This window comes from Astyanax mexicanus, chromosome 18, assembly GCF_023375975.1.
Source record: "Astyanax mexicanus isolate ESR-SI-001 chromosome 18, AstMex3_surface, whole genome shotgun sequence".
NCBI lineage: Eukaryota > Metazoa > Chordata > Actinopteri > Characiformes > Acestrorhamphidae > Astyanax > Astyanax mexicanus.
The window spans coordinates 30424372-30449252 of record NC_064425.1 but is presented as its reverse complement, the minus strand read 5'-3'; the positions used below and the strand labels follow the sequence as shown (position 1 = coordinate 30449252).

At 39.2% G+C, this 24881-nt stretch overlaps 1 protein-coding gene across 1 annotated transcript in view; it reads left to right on the top strand.

Moving 5' to 3' along the window:
* Window positions 1-2171: 2171 nt before the first annotated feature.
* The window catches only part of rap1gap2a (RAP1 GTPase activating protein 2a), a 208480-nt gene continuing 185770 nt past the window's right edge, over window positions 2172-24881 (top strand). The window contains exon 1 of the mRNA XM_022682532.2: window positions 2172-2273. Coding sequence (XP_022538253.2) covers window positions 2233-2273 — 41 coding nt within the window. The 5' untranslated portion in view covers window positions 2172-2232. The remainder of the gene's footprint in view (window positions 2274-24881) is intronic.

Genomic DNA, 24881 nt, shown 5'->3' with positions numbered 1-24881 from the left:
TATCATCGCTGTCACATCAAAACCCCATAACTCTGATTTTCTATCTCTTATTTTCACACCGCTCGAAAACACCAGCTGCTGTTTATCTTATGCTAACAGTTCACGGGGAATGGACCAACTAAAAATAGAGAGCTGTTTATTATAAAGTAAAGGTGATATAAAAGCTGGTAGACTGTTTCAGAGATACTTAGTTCCGGCTCAGTGCTGGTGCATGTTAGCATACTCTTAGATAAAAGATTCTCTATAGAGGTAAAAAAGGATATATTAGCCAGAAAACAACATAGCTTTCTCATAGCTTTTTAAATAGTGACTGTAGCTATTGAGCACCATATATACACTGTATCTTACAAAACTCACAATATTTTATTCTCACAATATGTTTTTTTTATATCTTGTGATGAGACAACACTGAAGATTCACTTTGACACTTTACAAAATGTAAAGTATTCAGCGTACAGATTTTGCATAACAGTGTAAATTTGATGTGCCCTTTAAAATAACTCAGCCATACATAGCAATTACATTTTAAACATCTGGCAACAAAATTGAGTACACCTCACAGTAAAAATGGCCAAACGATGACATCATGAGCTGCACGGAGCTGGTGAAGGTTAGAGACCTTGTGCACCTCCACCTTCTGTTTGAGGATGCCCCACAGATGTTCAATAGGGTTTAGGTCTAGAGACATGCTTGACCAGTTCATCACCTATACCCACAGCTTCTTTAGCAAATAAAATCCTTTAAAATACTCATCATTCCACCCTAACAATAATTCAGTAAAAAAAAAAGTTCTTTAGTAAAAGTTATGGTCAAATATATAACTATTGATTGCTATTGATTGACGATTCTACACAAGTCATATGTGTCAGAAAATAACTTCGCTTTTACACATCTAGCACTAGTAAATGACGCCCAACAGCGCTACACAGAGGAACCCTGTGTAGTGTTCCAGTAAATTAGGGTGATATAAGCTATTAACGTTGCTTGTTTTACCACGATAAAGGAACAGGCTACAGTCCGATAATACTCACCTCTGAACAGCAAAAGAGCTAGCCATAGCATGGTTAGCGGCTAATGCTGCTCCAACAGTGCTAGCCGGGGTAAGCAGAAGGCTACAGGACGATAATACTCACCTCTGAATGGCGTAAGAGCTAGCACTTAGCACAATTAGCAGCTAATGCCAATGCTGCTCCAGTCCCGGTGCTGGAGAACTAAACTGAAACTCCTGTATAAAGCTGTACTTCAGCGGAGTGGCTTTACTACTTCTTACAACCTGACTAGTGAAATTCATACACACAAGACGCACCTGATTATGAGGCGCACTGACGATTTTTGGGAAAATGAAAGGATTTTAAGTGTGTCTTATAGAGCGAAAAATACAGTACACATTTTAAAAGGTTCTATTAAGGTTCTAGTGTCTTTAATTAAAAGTTATGCTTCTACATTGAAATAGACTCTTTCAAAGAACCATTTGTATGCCAGAAATGGTGAAACCTTTATTGGTGTTATTTATATATATATATTTTTTTACCCTTTACTACTTTACTACTAAGCACTTCAATAATTATTCAGAAAATTATTTTCAAATGGCTCCTTAAGGGTTCTTTGGTAACATTTTCCTTTGAGAGTTCCTTATAGATCTACTTTGACTACCCAAAGAACCATTTGGGCAACAGAAAACATCTTTCTCTTGACAATAATAAAGTTATATATTGATGCTATATAAATCTATTTAGATGCATAAATTACTCAACATCCCAAAAAGCATTTATTACATTCCATAAGGGGTTAAAAAGGGTTTGTTAATGTTCTTCATTAACATTAATGCTTTCCGTATAGAACTATATAGAACTGTGACATTTCAAAGAACCATTTGGATGCTTAAATGATCATCTTTGCATGTATGTATGTGTGTGTGTGTGTGTGTGTGTGTGTGTGTGTGTGTGTGCACGCACGCACTGTGTGTCTATGCCTGCATACACAACCCATTGCTTCCTATATGCCAACCATAAGGAGTCTGAACATAGACATAGCTTTCACCATAGCAACCACACACACACACACAGTGTCAATCTCACGTTTTTTTTTATCCCACCCCCTGTCTTTCTCTCTGTTCTCTCCCTCCATCCTTCCCTTTTCTCTCTCTCTCTCTCTCTCTCTCTCTCTCTCTCACACACACACACTCTGCCGTGCATTCTCTCGTGCTGAAGCAGTCTATCTCTGCTGCCTGCTATGTTTACTCCAGCCTGCAAGCCTCTGATGGCAGACTCAAGGTAAGATGCTACTTAATCAAATATATTGAGCAGTTATTTAATTTCCTTCATTTTCTCACGTGGTGTTAAGTGTGTGTGTTTGAGAGTGTGTGTAAGAATGTGTGAGCCCCTGTTAAACTATTACTGTGACTCTCGATGTATGAGCCCATGTGGATGAGCAAAATCTCCAGCTGCAGCCTCTCAGGTGTGTGTGTATGTGTGTGTGTGTGTGTGTGTGGGTGTGTGTCATCATGAGCTGCTCGTGTCATGAGTCAGGAGAAGACCCTGGTAAGTGGGATCATGCCCAGCTTCTGCTGATTAACACCAGAGCAGCACAGCCGAGCAGCCTGTTCAATCCTGCAGCTCTATGCAGCACAGTTTGTGGCTCTGCTGACATCCTGTGTATTATATGATGTTTAAAAGTTTGTAGACACCTGATTGACAGAGTAATTCTTGTGTTAATACAGCTTCCAACTATGCATTTGTTGAGTATTTTAAATATTTATGTTGCTGCAGTTTTATAGATGTTGACACCGTTCCAGCTACAGAATGCTTAGACTGTGTCCCAATTGTGTAATATTATCCACTTAATAATCTTAATAGTGCAAGGTTTGGCATGTTAATACACATAGTATTAACATATTAACTCGTTGGGAACACACCTAAAATTCTGTGTTTTTACATTATTTTAAAATGTTCTGCATTGTCATAAAAATTAATACTAAAGTCATTCAGACTTTGAAGTAAAAACATTTGGAGTTACATAGTGAACATTTCTTTTTAAACATTAATATGTTTTATATTTTAGAGTCTTCAAAGCATCTCTAGCTTGAATTACTTTCTCAGTCAGCTTTACAGAGTTGCCAGGTTCGCGTTTTTTCCGCCAAATTGGGCTTGTTTAAAAAATCCAGTCAAGAGAGACAGAAAAATCACAATGTAACCAGAAATCACAAGACGATAAAAAAAAGGTTATCCCTTCCTACTATCCTCAAATTTAATAACACCCCTTATTCTCTAGATCAACATGATCCCAGCAATTAAACTCTCCAAAAATTATTATAATTAAATTTAAATAAACATGTTGGCAAAGCATTATTACAATGTTACATTAGTATTATATGAGTATTATTAGTATTGTGGTGTGAAGATAGAGCCTAAAGTGAAGGGACATTTAGAGAAAGATTACACAACTGACTGTAGCAGCGACTTTAAACATAATTACCATACAAATGCGAGTTAAATATGTATAGTTCTTATGTTTTATGCATATAAAACAGCCTTAATAGAACATTTAAAATAAATAGACAATAAATATGAATCACAAAACTAGTGACTTTAAACATTAAATGGGGTCAAATTGACCCCAAAGATAATAGGAGGGTTATTGAGGAGAGGAGAAAGTTCAGGAGGGGTGAGAACAGAAAAGGGCTGATAAAAGTATTTTTTTTTTTGCTAATTATGTTGCTATTAAATGTTCTTGACTGAGATAAAAGAACTAATAAATCACTAATGATACAATATTATTTATGACTTTAAGATAAATAGCAATACTGATAATAAATCCCTTATAAACAAAATACTAAGTCGTACACTCATAGTTGTTCTGACATTTGCTTCCAATGTGTGACAGACTTGTTTAAGGTTATGAAGGGCGGGTTTATACTGACTTTGGGCTGAATATTTTTGTTGAACCTGGCAACCATGCAGCTTTATGAGGTAGAGTCACCTGGAATTCAGCCTTTCAGTTAACAGCTGTGCTGAACTTGTTAAGAGTTGATTACGTAAACTTGCCCTTTTAATGTGTTTGAGAGCATCTGTTGTAAAGTTGTGAAGAGGTAGAGTTACAGGTATACAGTGGTATACAGTGAATAGAACTATTTAAGTAATGTTCTAATCCATATTTGACAAGAACTAAGAAAAGAAAACAATACTTAAAGAAATAAAGAGCCAGTCAATCAGTCAGTACGACATTTCTTTTCTCGTATGCAGTCGCAAAGACCTTTAAAAACATTATGATGAAACTGGCTCTCATCAGGACTGCCCCAGGAAAGAAAGAGCAAGAGTTACATCTGTTGCACACAATAAGTTTATCAGAGTTACCAGCCTCAGAAACTTAGAGTTAACAGCCCCTCAGATAAGAGAGTATTTTGGTTTGTTTAACACTTTTAAGTTACTACATGATTCCTCATGTGTTACTTCATTGTCTGGATGACTTTAGTATTAATTTACAATGTAGGAAAAAAAGAAAACATAGAATGAGAATGTGTTTCCAAACTTTCGACTGGTATTGTCACACTCAACTCTGAAACCTTTATCTACACCATATAATTTATATTGAAAAATTAGCATAGCTACACAGGAGAGACCACCTAGCAATATCATAGCAACCAGCTAGCAATACTATAACACTACAACCACTTGGAATACCAAAGAATCTACTAAGCAACACAGCAACAACAATCTAATATCCACTCAGCAATACCATAGCAACCACCTAGTAACACAGCATTAACCACCTAGCAACCACCTACTAACACCAAAAGAAATCAACTTGAATACTAAAGCAACAACATAACAGCTGCCTGAAGATAATAGTCACTTTAGCTATACAACCAAGACGTTAAAGGCCTCCTTCTGCTACAATACACTTTTTCTTGTTTGTAAAATGCAATAGGTCTCTTTGAGTTGTATATGATGCTGCACATGAAATTCTTCCTCAACCTTCATTGTCTGCAGTAGCGAATAAAAGAAAATGTTCAGAAAAACAAGTCGATCAGGAAAAGCAGCGTGTCTACGTCAACTCGTGAGTTCATGGCCTTGCCCACCACGGCTCGGGACTGCCCACAGGCAGCGCTGAAGCCGTGCTACAGCAGAGCCGACACTGTCAGCTTACAGCTCTGTTTACAGAGCTAGTTAGCGTTAGCTATCTTGTGTAAGTAACTATAAGTTTAAATCAGATCTCCAGTGGATTCCGCGTTTTACAGAGACCTTAAATATTCACTAGGGTAGCATGGTTTGACAAGGTAGCACTTCTCGACAGAACACCATTCAAAGCGGATTCCGTTCGCGCCGGATTTCATGATATAGAGCCGACTTTGATGTGGGGAGACTGCTCAAGCACTGAATCCCTGCTGCATTGATAACATTTCTCAACTATGGGGAGAGCGGCACCGGGACATAGAATGTGACTTTGGTTGTGAAATCCTATTTAAAACTCCAGTATTTTTCGTTAAAAAAAAACAACTCCTTAATCTTTCTTGGTGGACCAGTCAAAAATAATTGACACGTAAATTAATGAACTACAAGGGAATTTATTTGAAATTAACAGCATCCAGCGGCTCGCAATGTTGCCAGATTGGGCAGTTCCATGCCAAATTGCTTGTGTGGGAAATTGTTTTGAAAGGTGGACTAAATTACCGAGTTTTTAGACTTTGTTGCTCAATTGAGAAATTGGAGTGAGTAGTGATGATGTTATTATGTTTGAGTATTTACTTATTTAATTCCTTGCTAATTTATTTTCATGTAGTTACTTTTCTGACGGCATAGGATCATGTGTCCTGTCATACAATGCACTAAACCTGTAAAATACACATTGCAGAAAAAAAAAATCATTGACATGTCATGTTTTTTTAATTATTGATCTGTGCTTATTTAAGATAATGCATTTTATTTTAAGACTATGCTGGAATAAATCCTGCAATAATGCTGAACAGCAGTATTTTATTATTTATTTTTAATTTTTTGCATTTTATTGGTTTTACCCAGTGACTTGGTTTTAACTGGACTCCAAAATAACAATCTGGCAACCCTTGTGGCTCACCGTCGACTCCTTTCATTTGGCTGTCTTTTGCTTAGTAGTGAGAATTGCAATGAATTATGGGACTCATTCGACTCACGTAGTATGCAGCGATATTTAATACAAATCATGATGCATTGTGGGAGCTTATAGTGTCCTCAAAATCACTTTCTAATTCCACTTGGGTAACTCTGAAAAATGGCTGTCATACTTAATAGTGCCATGAAATGTAAATAGGGAGCCATTTTTGTCACTGCCATAACATTTTATATTACTACCAAGTATCACCAGACCACATTGTTGTTCAACACATTCAGAAAAACCTATTTCTAATATTTATCTAATATATCTGGGTGGAGTTTTGATGTGCTCCTGTGTCTGTGGGTTTTCTCCAGGTGGACGGTTATTCCGGTTTAGAGTACGCAGTGTGCGATTGGCTGTCGCTTTAAAGTGTGTATGGAATGTAATTGTAATTGTGTTCTTGAGTGGCATAAAGGTGCTATATAAGTGTTATAAGTATATAATATACTATTATAAGTAAGTTTTTGAGGAAGTATACTTCTAATAGTGTTTTTAATATTTTTTTGTATTTTTATTTTGTTGTTTCATGTACAAATAGTAACTAAATGTGTGACTTTAGTTTGGGTGAAACAGTATTTTACTTACTTTAGAACAAAACATGCTGATTTTCCTTTTATGGAGAGCTAGGGAAGAAAAATCTCTACTTTTATCTACTGGTGGCTTGCATTGTGGCAAACGCCTGCAGTCTAGCCTATTGTTCTTTTTAGGCTGTAACAAGTTCTTTTAGCATTTTAGCATTACTGGCTAAAATGTTGCTGTACTCTCTGGGTCCTGCAAATACAGAAACACACTGCAAGGACAGCCACAACACAACAGAATTTCCCCAGGGACCCTAAAGGTACTGTACCCCTAAACTATGTCTTCAGTAAAATCTCGGACTTCACTGTGTGTACAGAGGACTATTAGTGGCAACCGAACTTCTAAAAAGTAAGTTATGTTTGTTAACTGTGATTAGCTTAACTGAAGCTTACAGGAATATACAGCTCTGGAGAAAATTGAGAGCACTTCAGTTTTTTAATCAGTTTCTCGGATTTTGCTATTTATAGGTTTATGTTTGAGTAAAATGAACATTGTTGTTTTCTTCTAAAAACTACAGACAATATTTCTCCCAAATTTCTAACAGAAATATTGTAATTTAGAGCATTTATTTGCAGAAAATGAGAAATGTCTGAAATAATAAAAAGGTTGCAGAACTTTCAGATCACAAATAATGCTTAGAAAAAAAGTTCATATTCATATTCAAGTTTTGAGAGTTCAGAAATCAATATTTTGTGGAATAATGCTGTTTTTTTTTATCACAGTTTTCATGCATCTTGACATGTTCTCCTCCACCAGTCTTACACACTGCTTTTGGATACGTTTATTCCACTCCTGGTGCAGTTCAAGTAAAAAATTCAAGCAGTTTAGTTTGGTTTGATGGCTTGTGATCATCCATCTTCCTCCTGATTATATTTCGGAGGTTTTCAACTTGGTAAAATCAAAAAAACTCATTATTTTTAAGTGGTCTCTTTTTTTTTCCAGAGCTGTTTTTTAGGGCCCCCCAAGGAAATGTTATTGTGTTGTGAGTTACTTCCACTGTGTTGTGGCTATATTTGCAGCTCTTTTTTATTTGCATTCGTTGGGTTTCTCAGACACTATATTCCTAGCTGTCCAAATGAAAAGGATGAAAACAGGGTTATCAAAAATCTCAGTCTTTGAGACTGTTTGAAAAGCTTTTTTTTGTGTGGCTAGGAAACCAAATTGCAAGCTAAATTTTAATATCCAGATATGTGTCTTTGTTTTTTTTTTTTGTCGCCTGGTGTTTTAAAAAGACGGCAGAGCTCTGCTACTCTACCAGATTCCACCCTGCGGCTGCAGTGCTGAAATGCGTTTTGCCAAACATGCACCACAACACCTGTTTCTGCTAATTAGCTTCCCTTCTCTCATTGCCCTGCTTCTCTTTGTTAAGGGAGAGCTCATTAGGCAGAACAGGTGGTGTTGCACAGCCCAAAACAAATACTTGTAGATCTAGCAGCCCTCGCCGAGGACCAGAGGTGTGCGCTGCCCCTCACACTGCAGCATGCGGCCCTGCGACTGACACTGCATACGGATCTCAGTCCTTCTAGCTCAGGTTTCTGAACAATATGATCTGTGTATCATGTTTCTCTGCAATCAGGTTAGGATGTAATCAGTAATGTAATATAATGTATTACAGTGTATTATTTAACCAGGAAAATATCACAGCAAAAAAAAAATAACTAAGGGTTTTAGAAGAATAAGAAAATATGCGCATATGCGCACATTACGATGACAATGCTGAAAGGAAATATTGTGCATGTCTAGTTCAGATATTTAAAACATTTATTTTTAAATATGTGCTGAAATGCCCATCCGCTAATATAGTCATGCCCTGTGTTCTCATCTTAATAATCATTATTGCTGATGGCGGTTGTGCAGTTACCCTGTAATTCTGTATTCAGCTCCACTGTTCTCTCAGCTCTGAGCTTCAGTTTATACCTCTCGCACCCTCCGGTGCTGTTCCTGTACCTTTTCATCCCTCCTGCTCTGCCTCTCCTCACATCAGTGTTCTGCGGGTTCTGACTGTGAAGTCTGAGGAACTTTGATGAGGAGAGATGTCGCTGTAGCAGCAGCAGCTTTGATGGCCTGCCTTATTAGGTATCTGCGGTTGGATCTGCTGCTGCATGTCATCTGCTGTGTAGTTCAATCAGTTATATAGATTAATACACTATTAGCAATTAAGTGTCTGCATTACATGGTTACGTTCATTTAGCTATAATTTTATGAGATGGACAAAATTTGTGGACACTTGTTTCAAAATCAGGAGCATTTATTGGGATGATGCTTGTGCTGTATGTATTATTTGTAAGTCTTTTCACTTGGTTTAGGAGTCTTACTGTGTGTTTTTGATTGCATTAAGCCACAAAAAAAAGGTCAGTTCTTGACCTCACAGCCCAATAGTGGAAAGATTAATACTCTTGCTTTTAGGTAGACATGGACATGCAGCTGTGATATGGCCAAAAGTTTCCTCACACTTGTATTCACAATTTCTTGCAAAACAAAAAGACTGTCCACGATATTGCTGTTGCAATTGTATTAACTGTTTTGGAGAACTTTAGTGTAAGTATTTGATTTTGTATTTGAATTCAGACACAAGAGAAATGTTAAGTATTCATAATAATATTAATATGCCTTATCCTAAGCAGATAGTTCTTCAGGACCCTTAGTATTAATAGGCATTTTGTTGTCCACTTAAAAATTATGAGTTTCCTTGATTTTACCAAACTGAAAACCTCTGGAATATAATCAAGAGGAAGATGGATGATCACAAGCCATCAAACCAAGCTTAACTGCTGTAATGTTTGCACCAGGCGTAAAGCAGCATAAAGTTATCCAAAAGCAGTGTGTAAGACTGGTGGAGGAGAACATGATGCCAAGATGCATGAAAACTGTGATTAAAAACCAGGGTTATTCCACCAAATATTGATTTCTGAACTCTTAAAACTTTATCAATATGAACTTCTTTTCTTGGCATTATTTGAGGTCTGAAAGCTCTGCATCTTTTTTGTTATTTCAGCCATTTCTTAATTTCTGTATATAAATGCTCTAAATGACAGTATTTTTATTTGGAATTTGGGAGAAATATTGTCCGTAGCTTATAGAACATATACCTATAAATAGCAAAATCAGAGAAACTGATTCAGAAACTGAAGTGGTCCTTCCAGAACTGTATTGTTTGGATAACTTGACACTTCATTTGTTGTCACTTTGCTGCTATAATGTTTTGTTTCGTTTGGCTAAGTTTTGGTGTGAGGATTGGATTGCATTCAGCCACAAGAAATATTGTAAGGTCAGTCCCTGAACAGCCGCAATAATGCTGGAATAAAGATACTTGCCATTGGTTGGAGAATTTGATTGCATTAGTTCACAAGAAGTGAATTAAAGTGAGGTCTGTTACTAATGTTGGGTGGTTAGCAGTGTTGGGAGAAACGGCGTTGAAATTAACGGCCAAGGCCAAGTTCCGATTTAAGGACGTTAAGCTCTTTTTAGCTGCTCTGGTTTTTGTGGTGCTGCTGCTTTCTCTTTTGGTGAAGCTGTTTGATCCAGCTGTTAAACTGATATATTAATACCATTTTAACGGTCATTAGATTGTTGTTTTTGTCCATTCTTTTGTTTTGTTTATATATATATATATTTTCTTTAAGTATACCTTGGTTTGTTCCCCAGATGCGTTTTTCTTTTTTTTTCTTCTTTTTTTTGTCAGTATTACAAATTTTAGTAATTTTCTTTGGTTGTGTGGAGAATTTTTTTTTTGTAATTCCTTAGCTTATATTTTTGTCAACATTTTGGGTTTAATTTTCGTTTGTTATTTTTCTAATAATAATAGTAAATACATTTTTTACGGGCAAATAACAAAAGTAACGCAATAGTTACTTTTACTGGTAACTAATTACTTTTATAGTGGAGTAACTCCGTTAGTAACTCAGTTACTTTTTTGGAGAAGTAACTAGTAACTATAATTGATTACTTTTTCAAAGTCACGTGCCTAACACTGGTGGTTAGTTCTGCCACTTTAGCTCACCTAAAAGAAAGTGGGCGGAGTTCTATCATTCCAGAGAAGAAAGAGCCACTTGTCCACAGTCTAATGGTGGTGGTGGTGGGGCTTTATACCCATCCCCCAAAGCAGATGCTTGGCATTGGCCTTGGGGAGCCTATAGGCTTATATGATGCTGTTCCAGAGGGACTCTTTCTAGTGCTATTCTATAGCTATATGGCTTTTCTGTGGAGATTATACATGCTGTGTGTGTGTGTGTGTGTGTGATATTGAACTCCTGTGTCAGAAATGGGTGCACTTTATTGCAGCCGGATACGTTTTTAAGTTTAAGATACGTTTAAATACTTTTAGGACTTTTATATTGTATTAATATGCTGTCTGTGTATCCATGCAGGATCCAAGCTGTCTGTTTGTTCAGTGCAGGTACTGGAAATCTTGTTAAAGTTGAGGGTTGCATGGATTCCAGTCGATATCAGCAGATTTTTGAGAACAGTGTTTAAGAATCAGTGTGAAAGTTGAAGTTAAAGCGTCAGGGCTGGATACTTCAACAAGACAACGACCCTAAACATAAACACTGCTCAAAATCTACTAAAGCATTTATGCAGAGGAACAATAACAACATTCTGTTATGATCATCTCAGTCCCCAGACCTGAATATTACTGAAATCTGTGGTGTGATTTAAAGCGGGATGTTCATGAAAATGAATCAGAAACCATCAAACCTGACTGAACTGAAGATGTTTTGTAAAGAAGAATGATCCAAAACACCTTCAACCAGAAGCCAGACTCTCATTGGAAGCTGTAAGACGAGTTTAGAGGCTGTTCTTTCCACCAAAGGAGGATCTAATAATATTAATGCAATTTTTCTGTTGGGGTGCCAGAATTTTTGGCACCTGCCTAATTTTGTTTAAAGAATTATTGCACACTTTCTGTTAATCCTATAAACTTCATTTCACTTTTCGTATATCACTGTGTTTATCTGCTATATGATATATTTAACTGAAATTGCTGATCCAAACAACTAATGATTTATAAAGGAAAATCATGAAAATTATCAGGGGTGCCCAAACCTTTTTTTCATACCACTGTATCAAGCTAACGTTAATATCCTAGCCCTGTGCAGCTTGTATCTATCGGCATGAAAACAGCCAGTTTGTGAAAAGGTTCATGATTTTATGAGTGCAGAAATGAACTTAAACCGGCCGTTTTCCCCTCTGAGGAGAAGTGGTTCTGTGTTAGCATTCTGCTGTTGCTGCTTTAAAATCCTCTCTTCTTCTGTTAACAAAAACACTTATAAATATTACCTAAAATAAACTAGTAATTGTTCAGTATAAATTATTTAGCCTTTGTTTGTTAGTCTGAACACCAAAAGTACTTTTATATTTTATATCTGTTCCCAAATATTCAGTGCATCCCAAGTTTTAGAAGTGGAGATACTGCATCATCGCTATCTTATTATTTCAGTTAATCTGCTCCATTCCATCACCTCCGTCTTCATCACTCTCTCTCTATCTCTCTCTCCATCCCTCTTCTCCCTTTTTCCCAGTTTTTTCGTTCTCGTTCCAGCTCCTGCACATCACTTCTTCTCTAATCCCACCATTAGAACCTCTCATTGCTCCCACTAGGTCATTTCTCTTCTTTATCTCTTTCTCTTTCTTTCGCAGCATCGCTCTGCACTGCAACATCCAACACCCACCCAACCGCCCACTCTTTTTCTCTCTCTCTCTCTCTCTCTCTCTCTCTCTCTCTCTCTCTCTCTCACACACACACACATCACCCACGTGTGCAACACATCCTCCCCCTCTCTGCTATGCCCATATACTTTCACTATTAAGGAATCAGATTTATCAAATACAGCATTCCAGTGACACTCGACCTCTCTCTACCTCTTCTTCTCTATCTTTCTCTCTTTCCTCCATTCTTTATCTTCAATGTGAGTTTATGACGGTCACACTTTACACAGTGCTGCTCTGCAGTGTCCATTACATACACTATATGATGTGTAAATATCTGTAGACACCCATTCCCACAAATACATTACTACTATTTTCAGTTGCACCCATTGCTAACAGAGATGTGCAAATGCATGCGTAACACTGCCAATAGAATAGGACCCTATGGATCATATAAACACAAACACATATTGGTAAATTTCCTAATTCCTAATTGCAGGTGTGAGCTACTAGAGTAGAGCTTAGATTCTCTGCCTGAACCCAATCCGAACTCAGGGTCGGGTCGGGCCGAGATTGACCACCATTTTTCTCAGCTGGGTCAGGTCGGCCTCAAGAAAATAGTCTGTGACATATGCGTCTGTTTTTTAATGCTATAGCTAAGTTAAATAAAAGTTGCACAGCTAGAATGGTATAATCACACAGCTCTGGGAGGCACACATGAGCTCCTTCACTTTCTGCACTTGACTTTTAGCGCTGTGTGTAGCTGTTATTAAAAAAAAAAAAAATAGGTCTATGCTTCTTCAGTGTTGCAATAGTAATTAACATCATTCTGAAATAAAAAAAATAAAAAGCTAAATTTTAACGCTTGACTTAAAATAAAAATGTTGGGTTTAAATTGGGTTTGGGCTTATAATTACAGTTTATGGGGCGGGGCGGGTCAGTTTTTTTGGGCCCAATCTAAGCTCTATACTAGAGAGATAAAAAGCCTCCTGCACTGAGCCGTTGAGTAGTGGAACTGTGTTCTCTGGAATGATGGTGCTTCATCCATTATCTCTGGGATGAGCCGGGAAGTGCAGGGATGCAATGCAATCCTCACAGCAATGCTTTAAAATATCCTTTATGCCCGGATCAGACTACACGCTTTTAGCCTGATTTTGACCCGATTTTGTCGGCGCCGACAAATTGCGTGCGTCAGATCCGAATTTCAATTGTCGCGAAGGACAATGGTCAGTGTAGTGTGACACAGTCAAAGAGCAGTAATTTGACGTGAGCGACGCCGTCGGAGCGTCCGACGGAAAGACCAGCATGTTAGATTTGTTTGTATTTTATCCCCTAGTTTGACATCATGCTGCTCGGCGACGTGCTCCCTGACTCTGACCAATAGGAAGACAGAGCGTTCTGTGGCACACAGATGTAAACATGGGAAAAGAAAGCGGCACAGTGCTCCTGCAGTTTGCTGGATCAGAGAAACAGAAAAAATAATCTAATAATCATCTAATAATCTACTTCATCCATAAAATATTCTGTTTACATTCACTGAAACCTAAGTAGCTACATCTTAACTATACCTCAAGTTCTCTCTGGAATACACGAAGCATGTAATGTCCATTTGGGTCACCCAGGAACGAGCTCACAGTCGCTTTTCCCTGTTTTTTTGTTTTTTTGAGCACAAAAACCCTACCATCAGGCAAAGCGCTTCTGTAACCATGATTGTCCGATTCTATGCTTCTCCCCCGCGATGACCTACGAACTCACGCGAGGATGCGGACAACGATTGGTTGGTGACTAACGTGTAGTGTTGCCAGTCCCCCGAGAACGACACAAAACGAAAATAACTGCTTAATCTGACATAGTGAACGTCGTGAGGGACAAAAATGTCGTGTAGTCTGAGCTTGGCATTAGAGAGCCTTACCTAAACATTAGAGACAGGTGCTCCAACAAAAGCAGGATACACTCTTTTTAGTGTGAATGAGCAAGTGTCTAAATATTTTTGTCCATATTGTGCAAATCTAGACTTTCATAACTAGAAGAAAGAAAAGCAGATCTCAGAAGTTGTCAGTAAAACAACAGAAGGAAATTGATTGCAGTTCCTGCAGAAACTGCAAGTGTGATTGCAGTGCTGATTTGTGGCTGGTTGCTAAGGTGCTGCTAAGAGGTCGCTAAGGTGTTGCTAAGTGTAAGCGGTTGCTAGGTGGTTGCTAAGGTGTTGTTAGGTGGTTGCTGAGGTGTTACTATGGTATCTGTGGTGGTTGCTAAGGTGTTACTATGGTATCCGTGGTAGTTGCTATGGTGTTGCTAAGGATTTGCTATGGTGTTGCTATTGCATCCGTGGTAATTGCTATGGTGTTGATCGGTGGTAGCTAACTTGTTGCTAGGTGGTTGCTATGGTGTTGTAAGGTGGTTGCTAAGGTCTTACTATCTGGGGTGTTGCTATGGTGTTGTTAGGCGGTTGCTAAAATGGTGCTATGGTATCTGTAGTGGTTGCTATGGTGTTGCTAAGGTGTTGTTAGGTGGTTGCTGAGGTGTTACTATGGTATCTGTGGTGGTTGGTATGGTGTTGCTAGGTGGTTGCTGAGGTGTTACTATGGTATCTGTGGTGGTTGCTAAGGTGTTACTATGGTATCCGTGGTAGTTGCTATGGTGTTGCTAAGGTGTTGTTAGGTGGTTGCTGAGGTGTTACTATGGTATCTGTGGTGGTTGGTATGGTGTTGCTAGGTGGTTGCTGAGGTGTTACTATGGTATCTGTGGTGGTTGCTAAGGTGTTACTATGGTATCCGTGGTAGTTGCTATGGTGTTGCTAAGGATTTGCTATGGTGTTGCTATTGCATCCGTGGTAATTGCTATGGTGTTGATCGGTGGTAGCTAACTTGTTGCTAGGTGGTTGCTAAGGTCTTACTATCTGGGGTGTTGCTAAGGTGTTGTTAGGTGGTTGCTGAGTTGTTACTATGGTATCTGTTGTGGTTGGTATGGTGTTGCTTGGTGGTTCCTGAGGTGTTACTATGGTATCTGTGGTGGTTGCTATGGTGTTGCTAGGTGGTTACTAAGGGTGTTGCTATTGCATCCGTGGTAATTGCTATGGTGTTGATCGGTGGTAGCTAACTTGTTGCTAGGTGGTTGCTAAGGTGTTGTTAGGCGGTTGCCAAAGTGGTGCTATGGTATGTGTAGTGGTTGCTATGGTGTTGCTAAGTGGTTGCTATGGTGTTGTTAGGCGGTTGCTAAGGTGGTGCTATGGTATCTGTAGAGGTTTCTATGGTGTTGCAATTGTATCCGTGGTGGTTGCTATGGTTTTTCTAGGGTGTTTCTAGGTGGTTGCTGAGGTGTTGCTGTGGTATCCATGGTCGTTGCTATGTTGTTTCTAAGTGGTTGCTAGGTAATATATTTGCATAAAAGAGATTACAACTGTGATCTGGGGAGTGTGGGATGCAATCAAATCCTCACAGCAATGCTTCAAAATACAATGCAGACAGCAAGGTGTTCTGCAGTGAAGAGAGAAAAGCAGATCTCGGAAGTCGTCAGTGAAACAACAGAAGGAAGAAGAAGAAGAAGAAGAGAGCTATTCTGGAGAGATGACTCAAGCGGTGGGTCTAATGAGCCGCAACATCAGAACACACACACACACACACTTGCCTCTCTAATCTAATGATAAAGTGCGGCGTTTAGTTAGTGACAGTGCTGCTGCAGAGAACAACAGCACCATTCATGTGCTCAAGGCCATTAGAGGATGTGTCTGACTGCAGAACCCATTTAATACAAACTGCACGCATAAATTGTCACACTCTTCTCTGTAACATATCTACATCTCCTCATCCAATCCAGCGGCGTATTTTAATGGACTGGGTATTGGCTTTTAACACACACATTCCAGATACATTCAAGAGTCCGCAGAGTGAAAAAACACAGTTAAAACAATGTGTGATTTCCTCAGTATGCATCAACCCTCTGGTTTCTCCCGCTGCCTAAGTGGGCTAAGTGGGCTTACTTAAAGCTAAGTAAACAAAAATGTAATAAATAAAATAAAAATATTTTAAAGTCAAATGAGGACTGGATGTAAATCTACACAGATTTCTCTCCTGAAAAACTGTGTACTGGGTGAGTAAAGTGCTTTCGTTTATTTACAGTTAGCTTAGGTTACCGAATTTCTCCAGCACTAAGGCTGGAGCATTAGCATTAGCAGCTAACTGCTCCAGCAGTGCTAGCCAGGGTTAGGAGCAGGGTACAGGCTGATAATACTCACCTCTGAATGTCACTAATATTCAATTCAATTCAATTCAATTTTATTTATATAGCGCTTTTTACAACAAAGGTTGTCACAAAGCCGCTTTACAGGAAAAACAGGTCCACGCCTCTTATGAGCAGCACCACAGAGATGCCAATTTTATGGTGACACAGTGGCAAGGAAAAACTCCCTTTAAGAGGAAGAAACCTTGGAAGGAACCAAGACTCAGTCCGAGGAACCCATCCTACTCGGGTTGACCCGCTCAGTACAAACAAACAACAAACAAATAACAGAACAAAACAGGTATATATACAGAACAAATATAACAGGTACTAATTTATGAATATAAAAATGTGATGGGCACAATCTATAGAGCTATGGCTAATACAGAAACAGATACTGAGTGTGTTAATGGTAATCAGTGCAGGGCTGCAGAGCCGGAGTACAACACAGTGGGCAGTGGAGAGCCAGGCTGGGAACATCAGGAACAGGGCATCTCCATACATGTAAAAGAGATAGATAGAGAAAACAGAAAGGAAAGGAAGAGAAAAAAAGCAGAAGTTAGAAGGGTTGTGTAATAATTCTGATGAGTAGAAGGACAGGGCTGATTCCTGAAAGCTGGAACCACAGACGGACACATCCAGGAAGACCGGCCGGCCAGGCGTCTCAGCACATGTGAGAGTGATAGAGAGAGAGAACAGAGAGGGGAGGGAAGAAAAAGGGGTTAGAATGGTTTTATAAAACTCTGCTGGAGTGGGATGGGCACTGGTAGCAGCAGCTCAGGACATGGGGAGAGAAAGAGAAAGCAGATGATTAGGACAGGGTTTATGTTTCCTGGATAAGCTGTAAGAGGAAGAAAATTGTAATGAGATATTACTCAAAAGCTTGAGCAAATCGAAATGTTTTGAGTCTAGATTTAAAGATTGAGAGTGTGTCTGAGTCCCGTATATTAATAGGGAGGCTATTCCAAAGTTGGGGAGCTTTATAAAAGAACGCTCTTCCTCCTGCATAGTTTTTTCTAATACGCGGGACTAATAACAGGCCAGCGTCTTGGGAGCGGAGTGAACGTGGCGGATTGTAAGGAGTAAGAAGTTAATCTAGATAATGCGGGGCCAGACCACTGAGGGATTTATACGTCAGGAGGAGTATTTTATAATCTATACGGAATTTAACAGGTAGCCAGTGTAGGGATGAAAGAATAGGTGTAATGTGATCAAACTTTCTAGCTCTGGTAAGCACTCTTGCTGCTGCATTTTGAACTAGCTGGAGTTTATGGAGTAATTTATGTGGACTTGCAGCCAGCAACGCGTTGCAGTAGTCCAGCCTAATATCAGGTTAATATAGGGTATTTTAAGCTGAATGTAAGGTGGACTCTGCAGGTTCTGCAGGTCTTGCCGCTGGGGGGCGCACAAGTAAACAAAACTTTAATTCTTTAATCCGGACCCGGACCGCGGTCCGCCTATTAATGACCTCTGCCATAGGATTTGACTAACAGTTTTAACTTAAAAACATGTTTCCTTTTAAATTTTGTTGGTGGAAAATGATTGTAAAGCTCAGTTTCTGCTTTACGTTATTTTTTTGTGATGTTTTGAGGCTGTCAGAGCAGATCAGAGTGGGCGGAAGGACAAAGATGAAGGGGAATGGTTTAATTTTGAGCCGTCTGTTCATGAACTTTTTGTTCATCACCCTTCTTCTCTTTCTTCAGCTCTTCTTCTCTCGTCTCCTCCCCCCCATCCTTTTGTATTTTATGATTAACCTTGAGATGACTGGTGCTTTGGCACCAAGCCTAACTCAGTCTCCCTCTCCTTCTGTCTGTCTGTCTGCCTGTCTCTCACCCTGCGTGCCCTTCAGTCTCCTCCGGCGGTGGCAGTCGAGTCTAAAGTGGAAAAGAGGGAAATAGATCTGAATAATACGTCAGTATTCTCTCCCGCTTTTAGCCGAGCCAATAAAAAGCACTTCCTGTTTATCCATTTCTCTTTGAATGTGTGTGAGTGTGTGTGAGTGTGTGTGTGTGTGTAGCCCATAAGTAAAGGCGCACTTCTTTAGATATGCTGACTTAATCCGCACACATTTATCAGCTCCAGAGCTGTGTTTGCTTCACACATGGCTGATCTTGCTGGTGCAACAGTGCAGAGCTGAAAGGTGATTACATAATCTACGGTATTAGCAAGGTGAATGAGGCGGAATGGTGAAATCGGATTCCAGCTCCAGCAAGCGGCGAGACTGTGGACTGAAGTGATTTAGATCAGCTTCTGTGTGTGTATGTGTGTGTGTGTATGTGTACTCAGAATCTCAGAATCAGCAGACTGGGCCTGTTCCACTATTTATCCTGGACCTATTCTGGGTTACAGATTTAAGCTCTTCATTATTTCTTGATCTTTAGTTTAGCTTAGGTTTTTCCAGTTGTCCCCGAAGTCTAGTCAAGTCAGCTCACATCAGATTTATTTCTAGAATGCTTTTACACAAGCTGATATTGCAAAGCAGCTTCAAAGAAATTAAGAAATAAGAAAATATACATAGATAGATATTAGAGCTGGGCGATATGGCCCAAAAAAAAAAATCTTCGATTATTTTTTTTTAATCCAATTTTTGGATTTAAATCGAATTTTTCCCATACTAAAAATCTAATAAAAGGTGATAACGAAATGGTTAAAAACTATTTTTTATTTGTTTAGTTTTCACTTAAATGTCCCCTTTGCGGTTAAAGTGCAACCAGAAACAAGCAAAAAAAAAAAACTATTGTAAACAGTGAGAACATCCAGTAACTTTTAGAAAGCATTCTCCAACATAGTTTAGCTACTGTTCAGTGCTATCTTGGAATGCAGGCTGTTCTGCATGTGCTCAACATGCATACACCCCGCTCATTACAAGTGATACAGTATTCGCATTAGCTGCTAACTGTGCTAAGCGCTAGCTCTTTTGCCGTTCAGAGGTGAGTATTATTGGCCTGTAGCCTGCTGCTAACCCCGGCTAGCACTCCTGGAGCTCCTAACCATGCAAAGTGTTAGTTAGCTATTTTACTGTTCAGAGGTAAATTATCGGACTGTAGTTTGCATGTTTACCATGTTAAAACAAGCTACGTGGAACAAACCGCTAGCTAATATCACCGTGGCTTACCAGAACACTCGGGTAGCACTCAGTGTAGCACTGTCAGGCCTTACTGTAAATAAATAGAAGCACTTTACTCACCCAAATAAAGAGTTTTCAGGAGATAAATCTGTGTAGATTAACTTCCAGTGCTCACTTGACATTTTGTCATTACAGTTTTGTTTACATAACTTAGCTTAGCCGCCAACTCAGCAGCAAGACCTGCTGAATTAGAAGGAAAACATGTCACATTATGCTCCTTATAAATGAAAATAGATCAAAAATAAGACATTTATTGCAATCTGGTGCACCTTATAGTGCGAAAAATACATTACATTAACCTACCTGATACCATTAACTGGTCAGTTTCAAGATATTGAAACTGTTTCAGCTCCAGCAATACCTAGCAACAGTTGAGCAGCAGTTTTGCAACACCTAAGCAACAACTCAACGTGATAGAAACTGCATAATAACACCTCAGGAACCAGCAGCTATACCACTAAAAGAAGACCACAACACCATGGAAATAAATTGGGATACCATATTGACCACAATAGCAGCAATTTAGCAACCACTTAACAACACCACTGCAGCCACCTGGAACCACATTTTAGCTGTGTAACAGTTTAATCGGTTTTGTAGTTTGGGTTGCTGTTACTGATTTGTAGAGATGATGTTACTGACAGTGTTAGGTCTAGCTGGCCTGGTATGAGGCATCGGTTTCACCATGCAACTCTACACCTATTAGCTCAGCTCTGACTCATCCAGACAGATCGTGTGTGTTTATATGTGCGTGTGTGTGTGTGCATTGTGTGGCATGTATGTGTGTGATTTAATTCTCTTTAATCAATCCCAACCGCTCCCGCCAATAACGGCAAGTCAGGAAAGGTCTCTTCCATTCGAGCATCCTCTGAGGCACAAAGCTGCAGAGAAAAGTTCAAGTGATGCTCATCTGATTAACACACATATCGATGTTCCACCATGCCTGCCATTAATCTCTGGAGAGTGTGATGAGGGTAGCCGGGAGGGTGTCTGGTCACAATGCCGACCGCGAGTCCTTTCCGCATCCGGAACACTTCAGCTGTCCGAGGCCAGAATGAATCAGACGTCGCATTTCCATTCAAAGCACAACAGCAGCTTTGATCAGTAAATCATATCAGCACATCTGAACAGCTCACTCACGGCGCTCACAGGCATCAAAGGATGGAGACGGTGTGCTTTGAATTCCTTAAGGAACACTCAGAATCCAGCAGCTGCTGGAAAATGCAATTGTAGAAGGACAGAACTGTAGAAAAACCCTTTGGGATTACTTGGATTTCTGCATAAATTGGTCCTTAAATGTGTTCTGATCTTCATGTAAGTCACAACAATAGATAAACACAGTCTGCTTAAACTAATACCACACCAAAAAATTATATGTTTGCATGATTTTACTGAACACCACATGTTAACATTCACAGTTCAGGGTGGAAAAAGTATGTGAACCCCTAGGCTAATGACTTTTCTAAGAGCTAATTGGAATCAGGAGTCAGCCAACCTGGAGTCCAATCAATTAGATAAGATTGGATGTGTTGGTTAAAGCTGCCCTGCCCTGTTAAAAACACACACCAGTTTTGAGTTTGCTGTTCTTAAGAAGTTCTCTCAGAAGACCTACGTTCAAGAATTGTTGTTTTGCATGAAGCTGAAAGGGTTACAAAAGTATCTCTAAAAGCCTTGATGTTCATGTGTCCATGGTAAGACAGACGCTCTACAAACAGAGAAAGTTCAGCACTGTTGATGCTCTGCTTAGGCGTGGCTGTCCTGTAAAGATGACGGCAAGAGCACAGCACAGAATGGTTAATGAGGTGAGGAAGAATTCTAGAGTGTAGGCTAAAGACTTGTAGAAATCTCTGGCACATGCTAACATTTTTGTTGACAAATCTACAATAAGGAAAATATTAAACAAGAATGTTTTAATGTTGAGTTATGAGATAATGGGAGGACACCACAGAGGAAGCCACTGCTTTCAAAAAAAGGAAGAAACAAACAACGCAATGTGTGGAGAAAAAAAAAGGCACAGCACACCATCATCAAAACCTCATCCCAACTGTGAAATATGGTGGAGGGGGCATCATGGTTTGGGGCTGCTTTGTTGCCTCAGGGCCTGGATGGATTGCCCTTATCAACGGAAAAATTTACTTCCAAGTTTACCAAGACATTTTGCAGAAAAACTTAAGACCATCTGTTCACCAACTGAAGCTCAACAGAGGATGGATGATGCAACAGGACAATGACCCAAAACATAGAAGTAAATCAACAACCGAATGGCTTCAACAGCAGAAAATACGCCTTCTGGAGAGTCCTGACCTCAACCCAGGTGAGATGCTGTGGCATCATGACCCCAAGAGAGCGATTTACACCAGATATCTCAAAACTGAAACAGTTTTGTGAAGAGGAATGATCCAAAATTCCTCCTGACTGTTGTGCAGGTCTGATCTGCAGCTACAGGAAACGTTTGGTTGAGGTTTTTGCTGCCAAAGGAGGATCAACCAGTTATTACATCCAAAGGTTTACATACTTTTTCCACCCTGAACTGTGAATGTTAACATGTTGTGTTCAATAAAACCATGCAAACATATATATTTCAGAGACAGCATTTGTTCATAGCTGTGGTAATTAGCGCTAACTAGCAGGTCTCTGGTTCAGAGTGCGATTACTGTTTTCACACCTGCTTAGTGGAACCGAACTAAGGGTACAAACTAACCAGAGTCTGTTTTAACTGAACCAAATAGTGCTGGTGTGAAAACGTCCTACAACCCAGTGCTCCATCCGCTGAGCTACCACTGCCCTGTAACACTGTCGCATTGATTGTTCATGTAATACTACAGAGTAAATAAGGACACTGTGTACTGTACGGTGAAGTCATGCAGATCATTATTTATCAATAAAAGACAAATACTGAAATCAGCACTGGTAAGGTCAGTAGATTCTGTATGATATGTGGATTATGGCTTTAGTTCACTCTAGTCTTTAGTTATTGACCTCAGAACACCGGAATGGAGTGCTGGATCAAGTGGAACCAATTAAAAGCAATTAATCAGCAATAATGTCTTATTTATTAATGTCTTAATACATTTTTTTGTGATTAATTAATCTGACAGCCCTAATAATTACACGTATTACACGCATTCTCCACCAAAGCTGTTGCTGGACACTCTGAAAACTGAAATTGAGTTGCATTTTAAAAACAAAAAGAGACAAACAGAGCATTTGTCTTTGGGGAGTTCAGTTACACATTAAGGCCTATGATCAGCCATTGTGGGATTTGTGGCTATATTGCATATTGGTCTTACTATAGTATTCTGTCTTTTATGGGTCTCATTCCATCGTTTTTTAATTATTTTTAAAATGTCTAGTTGTGGACTCTAGTATGAATGAATGCCATGTGAGCCATTTTTTTTTTTTTTAAAGTGCTCAGGTTTTTCTATTTAGCCCTGTTTTAGATATCTGAGTTATTGGTCTCTAAAGAAAGACAAGATTTGGCTCTTGCTCATGAATATTCATACATGCAAATATGTCACCTCCGATTGGCTAACAGCACTGCAGCAGAGAACGCCTAGCTGCCTCCCCCCACGGTCAATTTTTCAGCTCTAAAACTCAAAGGACAAAATGTTTTCAGAGATACAGCCTTAGTTATAAAGCTACAGCACTGTGCTAGGTAAAGTAAACTTTGCTTAACATCAAACCCCCCCACCAACCGCCACGGATTCCAGGCCGAGCATGGATATCTTTCTTTCAGATAAACTAACTCTACTAAACTCTTACCTCAAACAGTCCACTCTATATCATAAAATCTGACGCAAACGGCGCCCGCTTTGTCTGGTGTTCTGTTGAGTTGTGCTGCCTTGTTAAACCATGCTTCTCTAGTGTTTATTTAAGGTTGCGGGAAAACGCAGAATCAACCGGAGATCCAATTTAAACTTATAGCTACTTACATAGATAACGCTAACTAGCTGTGTAAACAGAATCTGTAAGCTCCTCCTTAGTTAATGAGACAGTGTCGGCTCTGCTGCAGCCCGGGTTCAGCGTCTTGTGTCGAGGTGGACGCCAACATTTCTCTAATCGACTCGTTTTCTGATGCTTTTCTTTTACTATGGAGGACAATGGAGGTTGAAAAACAGTTTCATGTGCAGCATGCATATACAACTCAGAGAGACCTATAGTATTTCACAAACAACAAGAAAAAGTGGATTTTAGCAGAAGGAGACCTTTAAGTAATGGTCAACAGTCTATTTTCAGGCCTTGCACCCGTGCCGTTAATATAGCGTCAGAGTTTAGGAATAGATCTACACTGGTGGGTGTGGTGGTCTGGAAGGGAGATGTGTTCATGTAAAAATCTGATTTTGTGAGTATATTGGTGGCAGAAAACACAGGAGCGCCATTGACTAATTAAAACCCTGACAACAGTCTACAGACAGCTGCGCAACCATATATTGCCATGCAGGAGCACCATGTGCGCTGTGCACCCTTAGCATATATGCACCCTCCTGCTTGTTAAACACACACACACTGATGCGCCGCAGAGTGCAAACCTGACTTTTGCATCAACTATAAACAGAATAAAGAATAAAATAACATTACTGTTCCCTTGAATAAGTTGCTGGTTTACCTTCACAGCGTGAACACAGAGGTCATTAGCCTCTGCTGAGACAAGTGCTGGGCTGTTAACATGGGAAAGTCAAAACACACATGGCTCTTAAAGGGAATGACGACGTTACGCCCAAAACACACCCCTGATTAATTAAGAAAATTAGCACATACCTTTCGCATGTTTTGAGCCATGCAAGGTGTCATTTTTTGAGCACTCAAAGACACACCGACTCGCCCTAAACCAATATGCGCAATTCACAATTAACCAGTGCACTATATATCGCTAAAATACCCTAGTTAAAAAAAAGTAGATTAAAGCTTACTATAAGCATTATTATGGTATACTGCACTAAAGTGTTCTTGTAGCCACATTATTAATCACTATATTCAAAGAGTGCTAAAATGGAACAACTTTTTTGTACTTTTTATACTTTATTGTATAAAAATAGTACAAAAGTCCTACTTAAATTGTGCTAAATGTCCTTAACTGTACTAAAATGGAACTATTTTAAATATACTTAAATAACATTTAAGCATACTACTTCATGTATGTAACCCCATATTTTAAATATGCCAATAGTAAAATTATATTACA